The sequence below is a fragment of the Peromyscus eremicus genome, chromosome 14, assembly GCF_949786415.1.
Source record: "Peromyscus eremicus chromosome 14, PerEre_H2_v1, whole genome shotgun sequence".
Lineage (NCBI taxonomy): Eukaryota > Metazoa > Chordata > Mammalia > Rodentia > Cricetidae > Peromyscus > Peromyscus eremicus.
The window spans coordinates 53,547,348-53,567,457 of record NC_081430.1 but is presented as its reverse complement, the minus strand read 5'-3'; the positions used below and the strand labels follow the sequence as shown (position 1 = coordinate 53,567,457).

At 47.5% G+C, this 20,110-nt stretch overlaps 2 protein-coding genes and 1 pseudogene across 5 annotated transcripts in view; 2 read left to right on the top strand and 1 right to left on the bottom strand.

Annotated features, from left to right (window-relative positions):
* The first annotated feature begins 2,106 nt into the window (after positions 1-2,106).
* LOC131923937 (large ribosomal subunit protein P2-like) lies at positions 2,107-2,480 on the top strand (annotated as a pseudogene).
* Positions 2,481-3,203: 723 nt separating this feature from the next.
* Gskip (GSK3B interacting protein) lies at positions 3,204-19,969 on the bottom strand. 3 transcript variants are annotated; one of them, XM_059279713.1, is made up of 3 exons: positions 19,063-19,969; positions 5,683-5,941; positions 3,204-4,472 (listed from the first exon to the last, which is right to left on the bottom strand). In XM_059279713.1, the coding sequence occupies exons 1-3, from the start codon at positions 19,158-19,160 to the stop codon at positions 4,311-4,313; spliced, it is 519 nt and encodes a 172-aa protein (XP_059135696.1). In that variant the 5' UTR covers positions 19,161-19,969; the 3' UTR covers positions 3,204-4,310. The 3 variants fall into 3 exon arrangements, with proteins under 3 accessions (XP_059135696.1, XP_059135698.1, XP_059135699.1); XM_059279715.1 differs by having other exon boundaries at positions 19,005-19,090; XM_059279716.1 differs by lacking the exon at positions 19,063-19,969 and adding an exon at positions 17,985-18,903.
* Positions 19,234-20,110, top strand: part of Atg2b (autophagy related 2B) — a 66,813-nt gene continuing 65,936 nt past the window's right edge. Inside the window, exon 1 of one of the 2 annotated variants that reach the window (XM_059279712.1) lies at positions 19,234-19,843. In XM_059279712.1, coding sequence (XP_059135695.1) covers positions 19,682-19,843 — 162 coding nt within the window. In that variant the 5' untranslated portion in view covers positions 19,234-19,681. The remainder of the gene's footprint in view (positions 19,844-20,110) is intronic. The other variant, XM_059279711.1, reaches the window with a different exon arrangement.

The window sequence follows — 20,110 nt, the reverse complement described above, 5'->3', positions numbered from 1 at the left end:
AACACTAGAGGGAGCACGGTGCCCTAGCACTTGGGCCCATCGGGGCCAGAGGCAAGGTGGGTGTGTCCTTATGGGAGATGAGGTCTGTGCCCTCTTCATGCACACATTAGGAGCAGACAGACCAGTGCAAACTTTGCATCCACTGGACACCCCACATCCATTACTCATCCCTTTTCTGTATGCTAAGTTTAAATGCAGGGATCTCGTGCTTGCTAAGTATGAGCTCCACCTGAGCTCCAACTCCAGGCCTGAATTCCCCCTGGCCTGAATCCCCCACTTGCATCGAAGGAAATACTGAATATGTGAGAGTATAGCATGAGGACTGCCTATCTTACTACCTAGTGATTAATATTTTAGTGTTTATTTTGTGCATATATATCTAATATAGTACACTTTATAGCCTATGATTTTATGTAGCATGATCCCGCCCCTCCCCCCATGTCATTCTTCCTCAGTTTTAAACATTGCATATTTCCCATCAAAAGGACACAGCATAATTTAGCACTCTTCTGAGCTTGGCCAACTTTTCATTAGAGGAAAATCAGTCTTTGCAGCTTATCCTTTGTTGACTCATTTCCCCTATGTCCTGTTTTAAAAATTACATTTACTTATTATATGTGGGTGTGAACATGCCACAGTACATTGTGTGGAATTGTCTGACAACTTTGTGGAGTTGGTTCTCTCCATCCATAAATGTGGGGCCCACGGATTGAACTCAGGTTGTCAGGCTTGGTGCTAAGTGACTTTACCCCCAGAATCATCTTGCCATTTTTTTAAAAATTTACTTTATGTGCATTGGTGTGAAGATGTCAGATCCTCTGGAACTGGAGTTACAGACAGTTGTGAGCTGCCATGTGGGTGCTGGGAATTGAACCTGGGTCCTCTGGAAGGGCAGCCAGTGCTCTTAACCACTGAGCCATCCCTCCAGCCCCAACCAGCCAGACTTTATACTTCTTATTTTGTGAAAAGCACCTCCCAAATTTCCCCGAGTTGCCCTTAAATTTGTAATCCTCTTGGGAGTTGGGCTGCAGGCACGTGCAACCTCACCTGACTCCAGAAGCTGTCAGCTTTGCAGTTGTATTTTACTTTCAGAACAATTTCATCGGTACACTCTCTGGTCAAAGTGCTCGTCACTAAATCCTGGTTGAGAGAACTACAAAATTAGCCAGGCAGTGGTGGCACACACCTTTAATCCCAGCACTTGGAGGAGGCAGAGGCAGGTGGATCTCTGTGAGTTTGAGGCCAGCCTGGGCTACAGAATGAGTTCCAGGACAGTCAGGGCTGCACAGAGAAGCCCCATCTTGAAAAACAAAAAACAAACAAACGAAACACACACACAAAGAACTACAAAATTACTTGGGGAAATGGCATTATTACTCTTTTTAGCTGGGTAGTGGTGGCACATGCCTTTAATCACAGCACTTGGGAGGCAGAGGCAGGCAGATCTTTCAGTTCAAGGCCAGCCTGGTCTAGAGAGAGTTCCATGACAGCTGGGGCTAGAGAATCCCCGCTTTGAAAAAAACCAAACCAAACCAAACCAAAATTCTTTAAAAAAATTTTTTCGAGACAGGGTTTCTCTGTGTAGTTTTGGTGCCTGTCCTGGAACTCACCCTATAGACCAGGCTGGCCTTGAACTCACAGAGATCTGCCTGGCTCTGCTTCCCGAGTGCTGGGATTAAAGGCATGCACCACCACCGCCCGGCTGGAACCCCTTTTAAGTATCACTGAACATCTTTTTTTCCCCTTTGAGTTGTCCAAAATCATTTGCGCATTGTTTATTTTGGGTGTCTCCTGTAGCCTAGGCTGACCTCCACTTCCCTACGTAGCTGAGGATGATGACCTTGGACTCTAAGCTCTCCTGACTTCAACTCCCTAGTGCTTGGATGATGTGTGCCACCATGCCCAGATCAGGCTGGCCTTGGACTCACAGAGATCCACCTGCCTCTGCCTCCCGAGTGCTGGGATTAAAGGCGTGCACCATTGACTAGCTGGATTTTTTTTTCTTTCATAGTAAAATCGAGGCTTAATTTTAAAACTGGCTTAGTTTACTTTCGCTGCCTGATGCCGCCGAGGTCGCACGCGTGAGGCCTGTCCGTAGCCGCCGACATGCGCTACATGGCCTCTTATTTGCTTGCCGCCCTTGAGAGGGGGCAACTCCTCTCCCAGCACCAAAGACATTAAGAAGATACTAGACAGCGTGGGCATCGAGGCAGAGGATGACTGACTGGCTCAACAAGGTTGTCAGTGAGCTGAATGGAAAAAACATGGAAGATGTCATCGCCCAGGGTGCTGGCAAACTTTCCAGTGTGCCTGCTGGTGGGGCTGTGGCTGTTTCTGCTGCCCCTGGCTCTGCAGCTCCTGCTGCTGGTTCTGCCCCTGCTGCAGCAGAGGAGAAGAAAGAGGAGAAGGAGGAGGAGTCCGAGGAGTCAGATGATGACATGGGATTTGGCTTGATTAAATTCCTGCTCCCCTGTAAATAAAGACTTTTTATGTAAAACAAACAAACAAACAAAAAACTGGCTTAGTTTAGGATGGCAGTCTGCTGGTGCTTGCATTAGTGTGTAATTTTACTGACTTCCTTTATTCTGAATAAAGGAAAGAGCGATGCCCTTCATTCACTTCAACTCAAAGTACAACATGGATTAACTAAAAAAAATGTGGGCACAGGTCTTGGAATCAGTCATTTATCACAAAATGAACAATTTCAAACTTTAAACACGATCACTTTATATTCAACTCAAAAGCAAGTAAACAATTTTATTCAAACTCTACAAACATCATTTTCTTATATTAGCCTGAGATTAAGCATGAAGAAGTTGGACCTGAAGTTGGGCTTTATTGCCCAATCATGTCAGAATGAGCGCCTCATAAAGCCAGGCTCAAGTACCCGGTGATCTCTGCCTGTATCAGCAATGCAGGCGGACTCTTTAACTGTCCTGGTCCACATGATCATTCTGGGTTCTGAAAACTGTTTTAATCCTCAGGATTGAACCCAGTGCTTACTCATGACAGGCAAGTGCTCTACCCCTCGCCTTCCCTCACATGAGAATGATCCTCAGAGGCTAAAAATGCCCATTTGAAAAGATCTGCTATGACAAACGTATGGAAGGTGTACCCAGCTGCAGATGGCCGATCAACATCTCTGAAGCAGCTGCTTTGGGTGACAATTAAAAACAACGCCCAGGTCCTTTCTGTTCGTCACGTACTGGAAAACATGCAGCAGCATGAAGTGTTTTATTAAGTTTATAAACACCAGGGACTGTAATAAAATATAAAATACAGAGCATCTCTTTTTTAAATATCAAGTTTCTGAATGCTTCATTCATCCTTTGGTTTCAAACCATACAATGCACTCATATTACACTGTACATGTGGCAATGAGACAGAACACTGTCCGACTGCAGGGTAAGGAGGGTGCTGTAGGAATACCAAAGCACTACTTTATAGAAAGTAAGCGTTGAAGCAAAAATACTTTCTGAATATATATATATACTGTACATTGTAAACAAACATTCAGAATAAGAATCAACACAGGCCAAAATATCGTTTCCCAGGAAACCAGGATCTTTTTCCTTTGAAATGATACACGCTAAGGATGCGGTGGTGCCTGTTCCTCTATTTGCTCATGTGCTTAGATCTCTTGGAAATGAGTAATTGTTACATTCATTTGCTAACGGTCTGTCCTCTCTAGGATGGCTGGCTGTTGCAAACAAGGAATAAGAACTATTTCTGTCCCTGCCTTTCCTTTCATCCTAGTTAAGTAACATAGAAGCAATTCACCTCCATCAGTCCACTGGGTAATGTAAGTAGACCAGTAAATTTCCAATCTGTGCAGGGGAAACTAGTTGACAGTTTGTTCCCAATAAGGCCAGTCAAAATAACCACTACTAAGTCAGTCCAAGCTAGTAGTAAACCCCTGATTTAGCAGGCTGAATCCAGGTCTGAAGCTAGGTGATTCTAATTTCTATATCACTGTGCAAATCTAGAATTTTCTATGTAAAAGAGAGTGCTGGCAGAATTGAAGCCCTGTCGTAAGAGAATGAAACGCTGATTAGGTATTGAGATGTAGAGAGGCTGTGTGAAGAAATCAGAACTTAATGATAGTGTCAGAGTAATGGCCTTGAAATTTCCTTGAATGAATCTGGAGCTAAGACAGTTTATGAGTCAATTATGTTCTGAGTCAAAAGCCTACATGTGAATGATAAACACATAAAGCCAACAATGCACTTTCTACAATGATTATATGCAAGGATGTCAAGTCTTATGTTAGCATTCTATGCCAGCGGTAGCCCCACTATGAGGAAAATGAGTCATGACTGCCCATCCCTTTTCAAAGCTTCCAGTCTCTGAAGGAGTGCATTTCCAAATGCTTCCCGGTAGGCAGGGCTGAGCGTATCCAACAAGGAGTAGACTGTCTCGTGGTAAGGGGTCTGCAAATGATCTTCCACCTGGTCAAAACCATAGCCCACCACCTACGAGAGAAGGGCAGCAGTGAGCGTTCATCAGCTTCCAGCCTGCTACTGAATGGCTCATTCTGTAGTGACCCTGTTTCTCAGCAGAAGACGTGCATTTCAGAGCAGCTGGGAGCAATCTCTATAAGTAGATTATACAGCCAAGACCACTACCTGAAACATGCTTCCTCCACGCTCTGTAAGAGGTTGGGTTTGCTCACTCTTGCTCCTTTAAAGTGTTAGAAATCTTGAAAGTAACACTTGACTTTTCATATCTCAAAATGATTTTAACCTTTATTTTTATTTTAAACCATGTCTACATGTGCCCGTGTTTACCCGAGTGCAGCTGTCCCATGGCGGCCAGGAGAGAGCACTGGGCCCCCTGGAGCTGCAGTCACAGTCAGCTGTGAGCTGCCTGACATGTGGGGATCGAACTGGTGCAAGAGAAGCATGCATTCCCAACCACAGTGCTCTCTCTCCAGCATAAGCCCTTACTGGATTCCATACACACGGAAGATCTACCACACCAAAGGACCAGCTTGCAATACAGACATTGGTGACAAAGCCTCCCCAGTCCAGCCTGCTGCTGAGAATTGAACCCAGGGTCACATATACGTTAGGCAAGGGTTCTACCACTATGTCTGTCTGTCTGTCTGTCTTCTTTCCTTTTCTCCTTCTCTCCTCCTCTTTCTTTGTTCCTCTTCCTTCCTTCCTTTCTTGAGGCAGGATCTCACTCTGTAGCCCAGGCTGGCCTTGATCTCAGAGATCCACCTGCCTCTGCCTCCTGAGTGCTGGGATTAAAGGTGTGTGCCACCACACCCAGCATCTAAGTGCCTTCAAAAAATTGCCTGGCTGTTTTTTGTTTTTTCTTCTTTTTCTTAATACAAATGCACCCAGTACAGAGAGCCCATTTCGGGAGCTGCACTTGTTAGCTATAGGAAGGAAAGAAATCAGTTTGGTGGTAATAATCCAAGCAACTGAATCAACTCTGGAAATGTATTTACCCTCTCAAATTTAACTGCTCTATGCTGATTAAAATTTTGACCAACAAAATTTGGTCAAATTAACCAAACTTTAACCAAACTGAATTAACCAAAATTTGGGGGAAAACGTTTAAGTTTTTTTTGAAGATTCCCATGACCTGTTTTTAGATAATATCCTTCTCTATTCTTTCTGGTAAAGTGGTAAAGATACATGCTTTTCCCTTCTTCTAATGATAAAAGTGAGTTACCCTGAGCCCTGCTTCTGTGAGCTCTAGGCAATATCGGTTCCTCTCCTTTGTCTCCACGTTGATGTAAGCCACGTCATCTGCACAGCGCAGGCTTTTGGAGACAAACATGCTGTTGACGGCGAAGAGAACATCATTTACGACAGCCTCAGCCTCTAGCCGCATGTCCTTCATATCCGTTCCTTCGAACCCATTGAGCTCGGAGCTTTCCTCAAATCCAGACATACTGCCCAGCTCCACGGGGTTACAGTCTGTTTCCATTCTGCAAGAAAGCAGTAACCGTTTTTTAACAGAAAGATACTGAAATTATATTTGATTAGGATAACTAAGCTTTCCATTGATAGTGTAAAACACGAACAGGCTGGGAGATGGCTCAGTGGGTAAGCAGTCACTCGCAGCACATGCATGAGGACCCAAGTCCAACGCCAGCCACATGTGACCAGCACCCGTGACCCCAGGGTTGAAAATAACACACACACACACACACACACACACACACACACACACACACACACACGAAAGCAAACTACTACACTTTTTTCAGGAAAAATACTGCCTAAAACCATTTCCAGTAGTTTTCACAGTAAAATTACAGATACTTATGCATTTTTAGGAAACAATTCCCTTTTCTTCATTGATTCCCTAAAACTTAAGAAACAACTACTTATTTGTGAGTGTGTGTATGGTCACACATGCTTGCCATGGCTTGCTGTGGTGGTCAGTCTCCTTCTAGCCTGTGGGTCCTGGGAACTGGGCTCAGATCAATGGGCTTGGCGGCAAGCACCTTTATCCTAGCAAGCCTTAAAACATCAATTCTCATTTGGATAAACAGTTGTCTTAGTACCATTTTTTTAGTTATTTCACACAATGCCTCAGCAAATGAGTACACAGTTTTATTTTTTTGAGACAGGCACTGACATGGTGCTGAATGTCAGGAGCTCACTGTGTAGACCAGGCTGGCCTTCACTCCCAAGTGCTAGGATTAAGGGCAGACACAAGTAGGCCCAGTGAGTGCACAGTGTCGTCCCCGCCCGCCCCAAGACAAGGTTTCTGTGTAGCTTTGGAGCCTGTCCTGGAACCTCCCAGAGATCTGCCTGCCTCTGCCTCTGGAGTGCTGGGATTAAAGGTGTGCACCACCACCACCCAGCGTGTGCACGCTCTTAAATGTGTAATAGTTTCTCTAATTACATATCGGACCGGGAACTGCAAAGTCAGAGGGCACACCCATGTTAACTCTCAACAGGGGTCACCGAACGGCAAGCCTTGCTGACTGACTCACTCTACTGGCAGAATGCTAGGCAGCAGCACTTTCACCCCGAGCTCTCTAATTCCTTTTTAACTTTTGTCAATCTGAGAGGCCAAGAACAAGAGCTCATTGTTTCAGCATGCATTTCCTTGAGTAGATACCTTTTCGGAGGCTTACAACATATTTTTAGCTGCCGAGGTCACACAGAAGTGGAAACACAGTTTGTGTGAAATCAGAGTTTACATTGGTATCTAGGGAAGTGGATGCTATGTACCGAACATCTAAAACTGGGTTACTATAATTCTTTAAGCGTTTCTCCCTTGTTCAATTAACACTGCTTATAATTATGTTTGGTTTCATAGATGTGATCATTTCATATAGTTTATGGATTCTGTTTGGCCCCTGGTGGTCCAGTGGTTAGGATTCGGTGTTCTCACCACTATGGCCCTGGTTGGAAGGTTTTAGCCTCTAAACATCACACACGTCATGTCTTTATCTTGGTAACTATTCACCTCAGATACAGATGTCAGAATAATCATTACAGGCATGGACGAGGGCCTTACAGGCTGGCAGATTAGGTCACTAGATGGCTCCTGGGCAACAATCCGCCTCAAGTTCCCAAAAGGAGAAGATACCTAGGAGATTGCATGTGGTAAACTTAGAACTTCTGACAATGATTTATGTGTAGATTCATGTGTCTGCATGTGTGTTTGAGCGTGTGTGCAGGTACCCATTGAGGCCAGAAGGTGGTGTTGGAACCCCTGGGGCTGAAGTCACTGCCTGGGTGCTGGCAGCTGAACCCAGCTGCTCTGCAAGAATAGTGAAGTGCTCCTAATCACTGTTCTCTCTTAACCTCCAGCTGTAATGTACTGTTTTGTTGGCTGTAACAGACTTTAATACTGATGGACCTTTCCCCTGCCTGATTACACCCAGATTTTCTGAGAGGAACAATGCCTCTTGCCCTACTGAGTGAAGCAGCAGGTGGTGTGGCTGAGACTGACCAATTAGTGCACAGACGTCTTCCTGGTCTTTTTAGTCCAGTCAGAGTACACTCTTAGCAGCCATCTTGAGATGAGGACAGGAGTCCAAGGACAATTCTGACAAGGGGATGAGAACAGCAGCAAGAAACAGAAGAGCAGGAGAGCCCAGACAGTTTCCCAACCTCTGTACTTTTCAGATACTGGAGGCAGTGAAGCCTCCCCCACCCCCCCTTCCCCACCATCGCTGGCAACAGAAAGCATTCTCACTGACTTGTCCATCAAAATCAAAGGCAGTGGCTGATCTAGCTCTCCAACAGCTTTAGGGAGGTACAGAGATTTTAAATTCGGAAGCCTGGTGACCATGAATATTTCTGTGCCTATCATGCAGAAAGAGCTTGGTAAAAACGTTTTTGTAGAACCGAGTATCAATATGTGCTTGCTATTAGCTTCCTATTGCTGCTGCAACAAAGGACCACAACATGGGGCATGGTGGCCCGAGCACAGGACCATCAACACAGCGGCTGAAGGAGCACTGTTCTTTTCTGACAGTTCTGGAGGGACGAAGCATAAAATCAAGACACTGGCATGGCTTGTTCCTTCTGAAGGATTCAGAGAACTGAGTACTTCCTTGTGCTTTTCAACTCCCAAGGCCGCTTGACTTCCTTTGCTTATAGTCCTTTCCCGTGTCCTCGGCTCCCCAAGGCTGCCCTAGCTATGGCTGCTGCTGAGTGCCAAATCTGTTGGTGGCAGGCTGACTACACTGGCCAGTTTCCCCGTGGGAAGGCCAGTACTCTGTCCACAAGACTCTGTGCTGGGATTGGCGTTTCCTTCACGTAATGTTTCTCCCAGACGTCCACTTACAGAAGCCATTAGCCACTCTCAGAGCAGTACACACAGCCTTTTGTTACAGCTGTGAGCCATATGTGGGTGCTGGGAACCAAACCCAGGTCCTCTGCAAGAGCAATAAGTGCTCCTAACTGCCGAGCCATCCATCCCTCCAGCCCTGACACTAAGTATCTTTTTGGTTTTTCCGAGGCAGGGTTTCTTTGCAGCTTTGTGCCTTTCCTGGAACTCGCTCTGTAGACCAGGCTGGCCTCGAACTCACAGAGATCCACCTGGCTCTGCCTCCCGAGTGCTGGGATTAAAGGCATGTGCCACCACCGCCCGGCGACACTAAGTTTCTTAACTGAGTTTTAACTCCATTTGCCTATGTATCTAGAATGTTTTCTCTTTTTTTCCCCCTCATTTTTAAGGTTTCATGTTACCTAGACTGGCCCTGAACTGCTTCATCTCCTCTAAGTGCTGGGATACAGGCATGCACCACTAGGCCTGCCTTTAACTAGGATGTTCTTTAAGAATTGAGCTAACCGGGAGGCGGTAGTGCACGCCTTTAATCCCAGCACTGGGGAGGCAGAGCCAGGCGGATCTCTGGGAGTTCAAGGCCAGCCTGGTCTACAGAGCAAAATCCAGGACAGGCACCAAAACTACACAGAGAAACCCTGTCTCGAAAAACCAAAAAAAAAAAAAAAAAAAAAAAATCGGGCTAACAATTAAAGATATTTACTAGTAGTCAAAAGTCTAATTTGGGGAATGAGACAGCCATGCCAAATATTTGTACAAATATTAAAACCACAAACCTGATCATAATCACAACCAAGAAATATACTTAATTGTGAATAGCTGATATAGAAAACAATGCCATGCATAACTCAACTACAGGCGCCACCATTAAGTGTCCATGTACTTGGGTGGCCACCAAACCTTTCTGGGCTCCTGGTGCTCTTGTCCACAGAACAAGGACACTGGACGGTAGTCTCCGCTGTGTGAGAAGGCTCTGCACAGGGGGAAAACAACACCGAGGAGGGCAGTCTAGCTGCAGCACAGGCACACTGCTTGGGGAGCACAGGGGTGGCCCACTGGGCACTAACTTTTGATCTAATAGGCGGTCTTAAAGTCAAGGATGGAAACAATGGTCACTACGATTACCGACATGGTTGAGTGTAAGCGTACTATCTTGGTGTCTCCACCACATTCCCTCTCTCACCCAGGCTTGCTTTCTCTTTCCTTGTTTGTCTGTCTGGGAGGGACAATTCTCAAAATTCTATCCGGTGGCCTTTTTTTTTCTTATAAAGACATGTATCTCACACTTGCTGGACTATGAGGTGTAGGATGCCTTTGAACTTCCTGATCCTCCAGAGTGCTGGGACCACAGGGATGTGGTGACTTCTGACGGTGTCTCTGGTGGCTGCTTCAGTGTTTACGGTGCACGCTTTGTCACAACGCCGTTCTGACAGCTGTTAGTTTTTCATGCATGGGACCCTCGTGAGAGTGCACTATATAACCCTGGTTACTTTGTCACATGCTCTCCTCTACTGATGTTAGAAATTCATAATACATGTTAATTTTGCCTTTTTAATTTTATTTGGTCAAGATCTCATGTAGCCCAGACAGACTTGGAACTCAGTATGTGGTCAAGAATGAAGTGAACTGATGAGTCTCTTACCTTCATCTGGGGGCCTGGGTTACAGGTGTGAGCCACCACGGTTTGTTTTGTTTTTCTCCTTGTTTTGTTTTTTATTATTTTGCTTTTGGTTTTTCAAGACAGGGTTTCTCTGTGTAACAGTCCTGGCTGTCCTGGAACTCACTCTGTAGACCAGGGTGGTGTTGAACTCACTGAGATCTGCCTGCCTCTGCCTCCTGAGTGCTGATAGGCTTACACCACACACCCACTCCACCACCAGGTCTGGTTTCCTGTGGTGCTGATGGTGGGATGTGAATTCAGGGCTTCGTGTATGCTAGGTAAGCATGCCACCGGCTGACCCGCCCCTCTGATTTGGAGACTCTAGGTTCATGTTGTCCAAGAGAGGTGTCCTTGTCCTCTTGCTCTGAATTTTCTTTCCTCTGTTCCATTTTGAAAGTTTCTACTGCTATTTTCAGAACAGCAAATCTGCAGTACCGAGACACTGATTTCCTTTTTTTTTTTTTTTCAAGACAGCGTCTCTCTCTGCAGCCCTGTCTGTTTCAAAACAACAAAAAATAAAAAGTGTTTGCTGACAAAAACAAAAACAAACAAACAAACAAAACCAAAGAAAGTGTTCCCTGCTCTTCCAGAGGAAGAGTTCAGTTCCCAGCACTTCCTTCAGGCAGCTCACAACGCTTATCACCCCACTCACAACTCTGGCTCCAGGAGCTCTTGGCCTTCTTCTGGCCTCCATGTCTTCTTCTGGCCTCTGTAGGCACCTCTACTCATGAGTGTATGCCTGCACACATACACATAATTCAAAAAGAACACTGAGGTGGTAGTGGCTGGGGGTGTAGCTTGAGGGTAGAGTCTTCTCCGGCAGGTATAAGGTTGTGGGTTCAATCCTTAGCGCCACACACAGAAGCTAAAGTAAGGCTGACAGTTTTGATTTTTTAGTAGTCAGTTTGGAGCAACACATTCCCACAAAGGCTCATATATGCAAGCCTGGGCCCTCACCTGACACAGCTAATCCCTGTGCTGTGGCTCAGTCACAAGGCTCTGACCTTTTCAGTGGATCAACCTCCTTGATAGAGTCTTGCTGGGGGTGACAGAAACTTTCTAATGTGGAGATTATTGGAGTCACCAGAGTGTCTTTGGGCACTCTTACACACACACACACACACACACACACAACCTGCCTGTGGGTCTTTTCTCAGCTGTCATGAGGTGAGCAGCCCTGCTCTGCAGCTCCCCCTCTGGATGCCGTCCTGCCTCATGTCAGGAGAAGCGATAAAGTCAGTCCACAGCTTCTCCGCTAGAACTTCTGGGCTGGGACAAATCCAGCTCTCCTCCTCTCAGGCAGTTTAGGTCAGCTACTCTGTCACAGTGGTGGAAACTAAGGCACATTCTACTTTCCCTATGGTACAGAAAAGCACTGTCTGCAGTAAGAAAAAACAATGAACAAATGTGTGACAGACTGGAAAGCAGAGACTGGAAGCAGAAGTCTTTGCCTCAGAAGCCAGGTTACTGCCATAACAACTGAAGTAACCAGTAGCATCTGTTCCACATAAAATGAAAGGTTCGGATTTACTTCACTTTAAACAGCTATTTAAAAAATAAAGGGGAGCCGGGTGGTGGTTATGCACAACTTTAATCCCAGCACTCGGAAGGCAGAGGCAGGCGGATCTCAGTGAGTTTGAGGCCAGCCTGGTCTACAGAGCTAGTTCTAGGACAGCCAGGACTGTTATACAGAGAAACCCTGTCTTGAAAAACCAAAAGCAAAATAAAATAAAATAAAAAATAAAAAAAAAGTAAAGGGGAATAAAAACAATCCATTCTAATTAGCATTGTTTAGATTTGGGCAAAGCTCAAACCTTTTTTAATCTTTATGTTCTATAACAACATTTACATTTTTCTTTTTAAAGATTTATTTATTATGTATACAGTATGTATGACCAGAAGAGGGCACCAGACCTTATTACAGATGGTTGTGAGCCACCATGTGGTTGCTGGGAATTGAACTCAGGACCTCTGGAAGAGCAGTCCAGTGGTTCTGGAATACATATACTTAAAGCTTTTTTAAATTATTATTTTCTATGTAGGGTGTTTCGCCTGCACTTGTCTGTGCACCCAGCACATGCAATGCCCGCAGGGGCCAGAAGAGGGTGTCAGATTCCCTGGAAGTTACAGGCGGTGTGAACCGACAAGTGGCACTGGGAATTGAACTCAGGTCCTCTGCAAGTGCTTATAACTGCTGAGTCACTGCTGCAGCCTCACACATGCACTTTTGAAATTGAAAATTTTAAGTCAGAGTCACTTGGGAGATGTCTATTTTTATTTAGACCCTGATATACAGTTACTCCGCACTCCAAATTCAGCAATGACTGAGACACACACGTCACAGTGCTACAGACTAAGCCAGCAGGACTGCGCTGCATTCACTGACTAAGGAGAAGCTTGGGGTGAAGATGTGCAGGGTGCTAACCTGAATTCTCAAAAGGAAACATGAACAGTGACCCCGTAACCCTCAAGACCAAAGACTCAAGTTTAAGAAAGTATTCTTTTATATATATATATAAATTTTTAAAAAAAATTTTTATATAGATTTTCTAGTCGTTTTACATATCAGCCCTGTCCTCCCTCATCCACCCCCCATTCCCACCTCTTCCAAGGCAAGGTCTCTCCTGGGGAGTCAGCCCAGCCTGGTACATTCAGTTGAGGCAGGTCCAGTCCCCTCCTCCCTGCACCAAGGCTGAGCAAAGTGACTCAGCATAGGCCCTAGGTTCCAAAAAGCCGGCTCATGCACCAAGGACAGGTCCCGGTCCCACTGCCTGGGGCTCTCCTAAACACTTCAAGCTCATCAACTGTCTCACTTATCCAGAGGGCCTGGTCCAGTTCCATGGAGGCTCCTCAGCTATTGGTTCACAGTTCATGTGTTTCTGCTAGTTTGGATATTTGTCCCTGTGCTTTTTCCAATCATGGTGTCGATATCTCTTGCTCATATAATCCCCCCCCCCCCCCCCACTGTACTCTTGGAGCTCCAAATATCATCCTGAGTGAGGTAACCCAGACTCAGAAAGACAAACATGGTATGTACTCACTCATAAGTGGATACTAGATGTAAAACAAAGGATAACCAGACTGCAACTCACAGCTCCAGGGAGGCTAGCTAGTAAAGAGGACCCTAGGAAAGACACAGGGATCGCCCAGTGACAGAGAAATGGATCTACATGAGCAAACTGGGGGTGTGGGAGTAATGGAGGGCAAGGGTCAGGGGAAAGAGAGCTTAGGGGAGCAGGAGATCCCAGCTGGATCAGGAACAGAGTGGGAGAACAAGGAAAGAGATACCATGATAAATGAAGACTCCAAGGGAATAGGAAGAAGCAGAGTGCTAGAGAGGTCCCCAGAAATCCACAAAGACACCTCCACTATAGACTACTGGCAATGGTTGAGAGAGTGCCTGAGCTGACCTACTCTGGTGACTGGATGGCCGAACACCATAACTGTCATGATAGAACTCTCATCCAGTGACTGGTGGAAGCAGATGCAGAGATCCACAGCCAAGCCCCAGGTGGCGCTCCAGGAGTCCAATCGATAAGAAAATATTAAGCACTGAATGAAAAAAAAGGCCCCTCCCCCCAAAGACAGGAAGTACTGATTCTCCAGGAAACTGGATTCTTGGAACTATGAGTAGGGAACATTATAACCAACATAAAACAAATCATTAGATGCAGAATAGCGATTTCGGGGCTGGAGAGCTGGCTCAGTAGTTAACAACACTGGGTGTTCTTCCAGAAGACCAGGTTTGAGTCTCAGTACCCGTATGGCAGCTCACGACAGCCTGTAACTCCAGTCCCAGGGGATCCAACATTCTCTTCTGGCCACCTCAGACATCAGGCACAGAGTGCACATCCATCCATGCAGGCAAAACACCCCATGTACATGAAATACTTTTAAGAAACTATCACCACTTCCCTTTGAGCCTTCCACTGCTGCTCTACCACGGTGACCCTTCTGAGGTCAGGACCTTCAAGGACTGGACGCCACAAGTGCCATGTGTTACTCTCAAGCACCCAGCTGTTTGTATGACAGGTCCTGAGAGGATCCTTTAAAACACCCACCTAAGTGACTCAGGACTCCACTTTCTCCATCTGCTGGTGATTTCTGGGCTGTGCGACCAGTTCTGGTTTTGAGGAGTCCCGAACCCCTCAGGGTGCTGACTGTTGGATCTTCTATTCCCCACGTTTACTTCACTAGCCTTTATTTCGCTGCACTGCACATTCAGAGGGGTGAAGACGGGGGGGGGGGGGGGGGGGGGACACTGTCTGAGACGGCAGAAGAGACGAAGTGACAGGTGTGTGTCCCTTCACAAGAAGGTGTCCGGCAGGGCAGAGACCACAGAGACTCACTTCACAGCAGGTGTGGCGCTGCAGCTGACACCACGGCTGTCAGGGATGATGTCCCTGAATGCCTCTCAACGTGACTGGTCAGGGCAGGAACCTCTGTTGGATGCTCTGGGACTCAGGCACGAGGTTTCACAGTCCTTCCCTCTGAAGTGAAGCTAACACCAGACTCTACCTTTCAATGGCGCTGACAGGCCTAGCTACGGCACTTTAACAACGTGCTTAGAATGATGCTAAGCACACGGCAAGTTCAAGAATTACGTTGGGGCCAGGTGTGGCGGCACATGTTTGGAAATCCAGCATTCAGGGGCAGAGGCAGAAAGATGGTGAATTAAGAGTACCATCTGCAGCCGGGCATGGTGGCGCACACCTTTAATCCCAGCACGCGGGAGGCAGAGCCAGTGGATCTCTGAGAGTTTGAGGCCAGCCTGGTCTACAGATCGAGATCCAAGATAGGCTCCAAAGCTATACAGAGAAACCTTGTCTCAAAAAACCAAAACAAACAAACAAACAAACAAAAAAGTATCATCTGCAAGTAATAGGTCAACCTTGGTGACAATGAGGTGGTGTCTCCAGAGGGGAAAAAAAATCTCTAGGGGCTGGTAATATAGCTCAACAGTACAGTGCTTGCTGAGTATGTGTGAGGCCCCAAGTTTGATGCCCAACTACCCACTTCTGCTTATTAGTACACATAATAATTTAAAAAAAAATTTAAAAATATAGCCAGGTGGTAGTGGTGCACGCCTTTAATTCCAGCACTGGGAGGCAGAGGCAATCAGATTGCTGTGAGTTCGAGGCCAGTCTGGGCTACAGAGTGAGTTCCAGGAAAGGCTCCAAAGCTACAAAGAGAAACCCTGTCTCAAAAAAAAAAAAAAAAATTATTTATTTTATGTATATGGGCGTCTTGCCTGCATGTATGTCTGTGTATTAAGTAAGTGCCTGATGCTGAGGAGACCAGAAGAGGATGTTGGATTCCCTGGGACTGGAGTTAGACTGGTGAGCTAGCTACCACATGGGGACTGAGTATGGAACTTGGGTCCTCTAGAAGAGCAGCCAGTGATTCTTAACTGCTGAGCCATCTCTGCAGCCCTCTATGCAGTATTTGTGTTTGTTTGTTTATTCTGAAACAGTCTCATTATGTATCCCTGACAGGTGTGCCACTCACTACTTAGAACAGGCTAGTCTCTGCCTCTGGAGTGCTAGTAAGAAAGGTGTGGATCACCACACCTGGCTTGTTTGTTTTCACAGTTTATTATTTTTAATTATTTGTAGATGTGTGTCCTATGAGCCACCTGACGAGGGTGCTGGGACAAATCTGGGTCCTTTGGAGATCAGCAAGCGCTCTTACCCACTGAGCCATCTCTTCGGTCCTCCTGGTCTTCTTTGAGATAAAGTCTCACTATGTAGCTGAGGGAAGCCTTTCTTGGAAGAGCCATCCTCCTGTCCCTGCTTTCCAAAAGCTGTGATTACAGCATGCACCACACCATGCTCAAATATACCTTAGAAGGGGAAGGGCAGCTCCAGATCGGAAAACACCACATATCTGACTGACCCCAGGTTCAGTGCTCTTTACACAGACACAGTGATGGCTACTGCTGAAGCTTGACAACCCTGACAACTGTAATCATTTGGGGGGGGGGGGGATTCTCAAGACAGGGTTTCTCTGTGTAGTTTTGGTGCCTGTCCTGGATCTCACTCTGTAGACCAGGATGGCCTTGAACTCACAGAGATCCGCCTGCCTCTGCCTCCCGAGTGCTGGGATTAAAGGTGTGTGCTACCACCGCCCGGCTAAATAATATTTTTTACATTTGTATTTGTGTGTGTGTTGGGGGGGGGTTATGCACATGCCATGGCCCTCTTGTGGCGGTCAGAGGACAACTGGGGAAGCCTGGTTCCCTCTTTCTACCCTGTGGGTTCTGGGGAACTGAACTCAGGTTATCAGGCATGGCAGCAAGTGACTTTGCCTGCTGAACCATGTTACTGGCCTGTGATCTTTCACTGTTGATTGAGACAGGGTCACATCAACCCAGGCAGGCCTCAAACCTGGTATGTAACCAAGGATGACATTGAGCTCCTGGTCCTTGTGCCTTCACTTCCCAGGTGCTGGGATTACAAGGGTGCTCCACTGGGCTCTCCCAGGCAAGTCTTCAGTATAATGAACACCATCACAATGACCTGTGCAGATCCCTACTTGGACTATTATTTTGACCTGATGCACCTTCTAACCTGCCACTGAGAATTCCTTTATCATTTTTACAAAGTTAACAGTATTTGGTTGGATAACTACCTTTATCTTCCTCAATTAATGCTAGGGTGCCAGCATTCTACACTAGGAACTTGCTTTTGCTAAACTTAGAAACAGCCCTGTGATTTTCGATGTTTCTGAATCCCATTTGGGCTAAAGGTGCGATGACAGTTCTTAAATTCTAACTATGCTGGATCTCTCCTAGAAAGTATAAAACGTACAAGGCAACACACTTAACACTTTGGGTGTAGTGTGCCTGTTATTGTGGGGTCTTTCATTTTCCCTCCCTCCCTCTCTCCTTCCCTCACTCCCTCCTTTCCTTCGGTATCTGTAAGTGCAGGCATCCTATGGACAGCCTGAATGTAATTTTATATTGCGTTCAGGAAACCATGTTAACGACAGTCACAGAACTAAGTCCAAAGTCCAGTTCAAAACTCCAGAGGCCTGAGTGAGGCAAGGTCCCACCCCAGACTTCGAACTCTGCTTTGTTTATACTACAAAGAGTCCTGTCATTATGACTTGTAAGGCTCAGTCCCTCTTTGAGACAGGGTCTTCCCAGGTAGACCAGGCTGGCCTTATTTAAGGAGAGCTGTCTGCATCTGTCTCTCTAGTGCTGGGATTAAAAGTGTGTGCCACAATGCCCGGCAAGCATGTCTTATTAGTGTCAAAACAGATCTAGAACCCAGATGGTTCTGACCTTCAGTGCTATCTATACTCAGTTCAAACCATGGAATCAGGATTACTTGGGCTGTTCTTCCGGCGCTGCTCTGGCTGTTTTCACCTTCAGTCTTCTCAGCCCCACACCTGGCTATTTTCAACACTGCAGTTACCAAACTTAGGCCAGATTATCTTGTATTTCTCTTTATTTTACCAGGAGCACAAATCGAATCCTTGCAATGGCCTCACTCCTTACATCTACTGTCAGCACATACTCCTTCCTCTCCTCCCTCCTCAGGTTCCCGGAACTTACCAAGCATGACTCCTGTGGTGAGCCCTGCAGGTGGTGGTCTTGTCTGGAAAATAACTCAGGCATCCATGTGTCCTACTTCTTCGCTTTCTCTAAGTCTCTGACTCAAATAGCATCTTTTAAAAAATGAGAGGCCTTTTCTTACAACCCAGGTAAAGAGTCTGAGTGGAGTGGGGTGGTGCAAAGCCAAAATTTCAGCATTTGGGAGACTTAGGCAGGAAGACCTCAAGTTCTAGGCCGGTCTGGGCTACATAACAAGTTCAAAGCCAGTTTGAGCTACATAGTGAGAGACTCAAAATCCAAACCAAACCAAAAGAACCAATTCTGAGGATGCAGCATTTATGAACAGAATTCCTTAACTCAATCTCCTCAATCCAGGACTCTGTTTAAATTACTTCCCTGCTCACATCATTTCATTTTCCTCAATTCTCGAGTTTATAATATTAATCGGCTCACGCCTGGCTGAGGCGGCAACGTAGGCTCAGAGAGGGCCGCGCAGGTTCAAGGTGGCTCAGTGTCAGTGTCTGGAATGTAACTCAGGACAGCAGACTTTGCAGTCTTCAGCGGCTGCCTCAGTAAGGAGCCCAGCTGTGCCTCTGCAGGACTGTCTCCTAAAATACGGCTGCGCACATCCCCTGGAGAGCACAAAGTCTTTGCTGAGCTCCCCCCCGCCCCACTGCCCCCTCGGGGTCGCGAGGCGCCGGATTTTAACAGAGAAAACAGTACTGCCCACAAACTCCACGAATCCCAAGTTTCCTGGTCATCGGTGTGGCGTATTACGAGAGGCGCTCTGCAAACAGCAAAGTACTAGACCTGGAGGATGCTTTGCAAACAATACCAGCATGAGGTGGGGAGCAACTTGCTGACAATAGGCACCGGTCAAAACCCGGACAGAAATGCCAAGTCTCCAGTCCTCGCCCTGCAACCCACGGCGTCCGGCGCACCACTTCCCGGAGGACAGCCCAGGCCGGACCCGCCCCCAGGCCTCTGTCAGGCCGAATGCGGATGTACGCCCGCACTTACCAGTCCGCCGCCACCGTGAGGTCAGGGCCCACGGCCCGCAGCCTGTCCGCCCACTCACCTGCGAGCGCCCATGTCCCTCCTCTTCCTCGTCCCGGGCGTCTGGAGCTGGACTTGCGACGCCGGCACCGCCCCCGCCCCCACAGTCGCCCCGCCCATTCATCACCGGAAATGCTCCCGCCCGGACTCTTTTTCCTGACTTCCCAGCCCTACAGTATGGCGTCACTTCCGCTTGCGCCAGTTGCTCGAGTGCGCGCGGGGAGTCTAGGTCTCACGAACGCGCCAGGAGCGTCTCGGAGGCGGGAGCGCGCCTCGTAGATGACAACAAATTTGTCGCGCAGTGTCGGAGTCCGCCTCGCCGCCGCCGTCTGCCCTCTGGCTCTCGTGCATACTCTATCCGGACCGACAGAGCTCTTCGGAAGCCTCCGGCCTGGGGCGCCAGGTTTCGCTCAGCTACCGGTTCCCGCCGGGCCTAGTGTGAACGACGCGACGCGGGCCATGGGGTCGCCTTGAGGGACGGCGGCACAGAACCGTCATGCTGCGGCCACCGCGAATCTAGACTTCACCGTAGCCTGGGGACGCCGGCCGGACCCCGAGGTGCTGTCGCTGCCTGGACCCCAGGTCCGATCCCGGAATAGCCGCAGCGCGCAGCCCCGGCCCTCCCAGCCGCCCTCACCAACATGCCTTGGCCATTTTCAGAGTCTATCAAGAAGAGGGCCTGTCGGTACCTCCTGCAGAGGTACCTAGGCCACTTCTTGCAGGAGAAGCTGAGCCTAGAGCAGCTGAGCCTGGACTTGTATCAGGGCACCGGGTCCCTTGCCCAGGTCCCCTTGGACAAATGGGTAAGCTGCCGTCAGCCAGCAGGGCTAGGGACTCGTTTTCCTTAGGGCAAAACCTGAGCGATTGTCTTCCAGCATCGGTGACGATCAGTCCCTCCTTGGGAATTGTTTGGGTTCTAGCGTGGCCGAGCTCAGGGAAGTGTGTAAAGTGTAGCAAGTTTGCGCCCCTATATCACGTGCTCTGACTTAAACGATATAATGGGGGCACACACCATGCGAACAATTGAGTCATTGCTTGGTGGTCTATGAAGCAGGCCCAGGGAAGGAGGT

Excerpts from the sequence above, each read along its gene's own strand:
- Gskip (XM_059279713.1), bottom strand. The coding sequence starts at position 19,160 with ATGGGCGGGGCGACTGTGGGGGCGGGGGCGGTGCCGGCGTCGCAAGTC. Across the intron at positions 5,942-19,062 it reads AGGGACATGGGCGCTCGCAG|AATGGAAACAGACTGTAACC; the intron begins GTGAGTGGGCGG and ends GCTTTCTTGCAG. Across the intron at positions 4,473-5,682 it reads TCACAGAAGCAGGGCTCAGG|GTGGTGGGCTATGGTTTTGA; the intron begins GTAACTCACTTT and ends CTTCTCTCGTAG.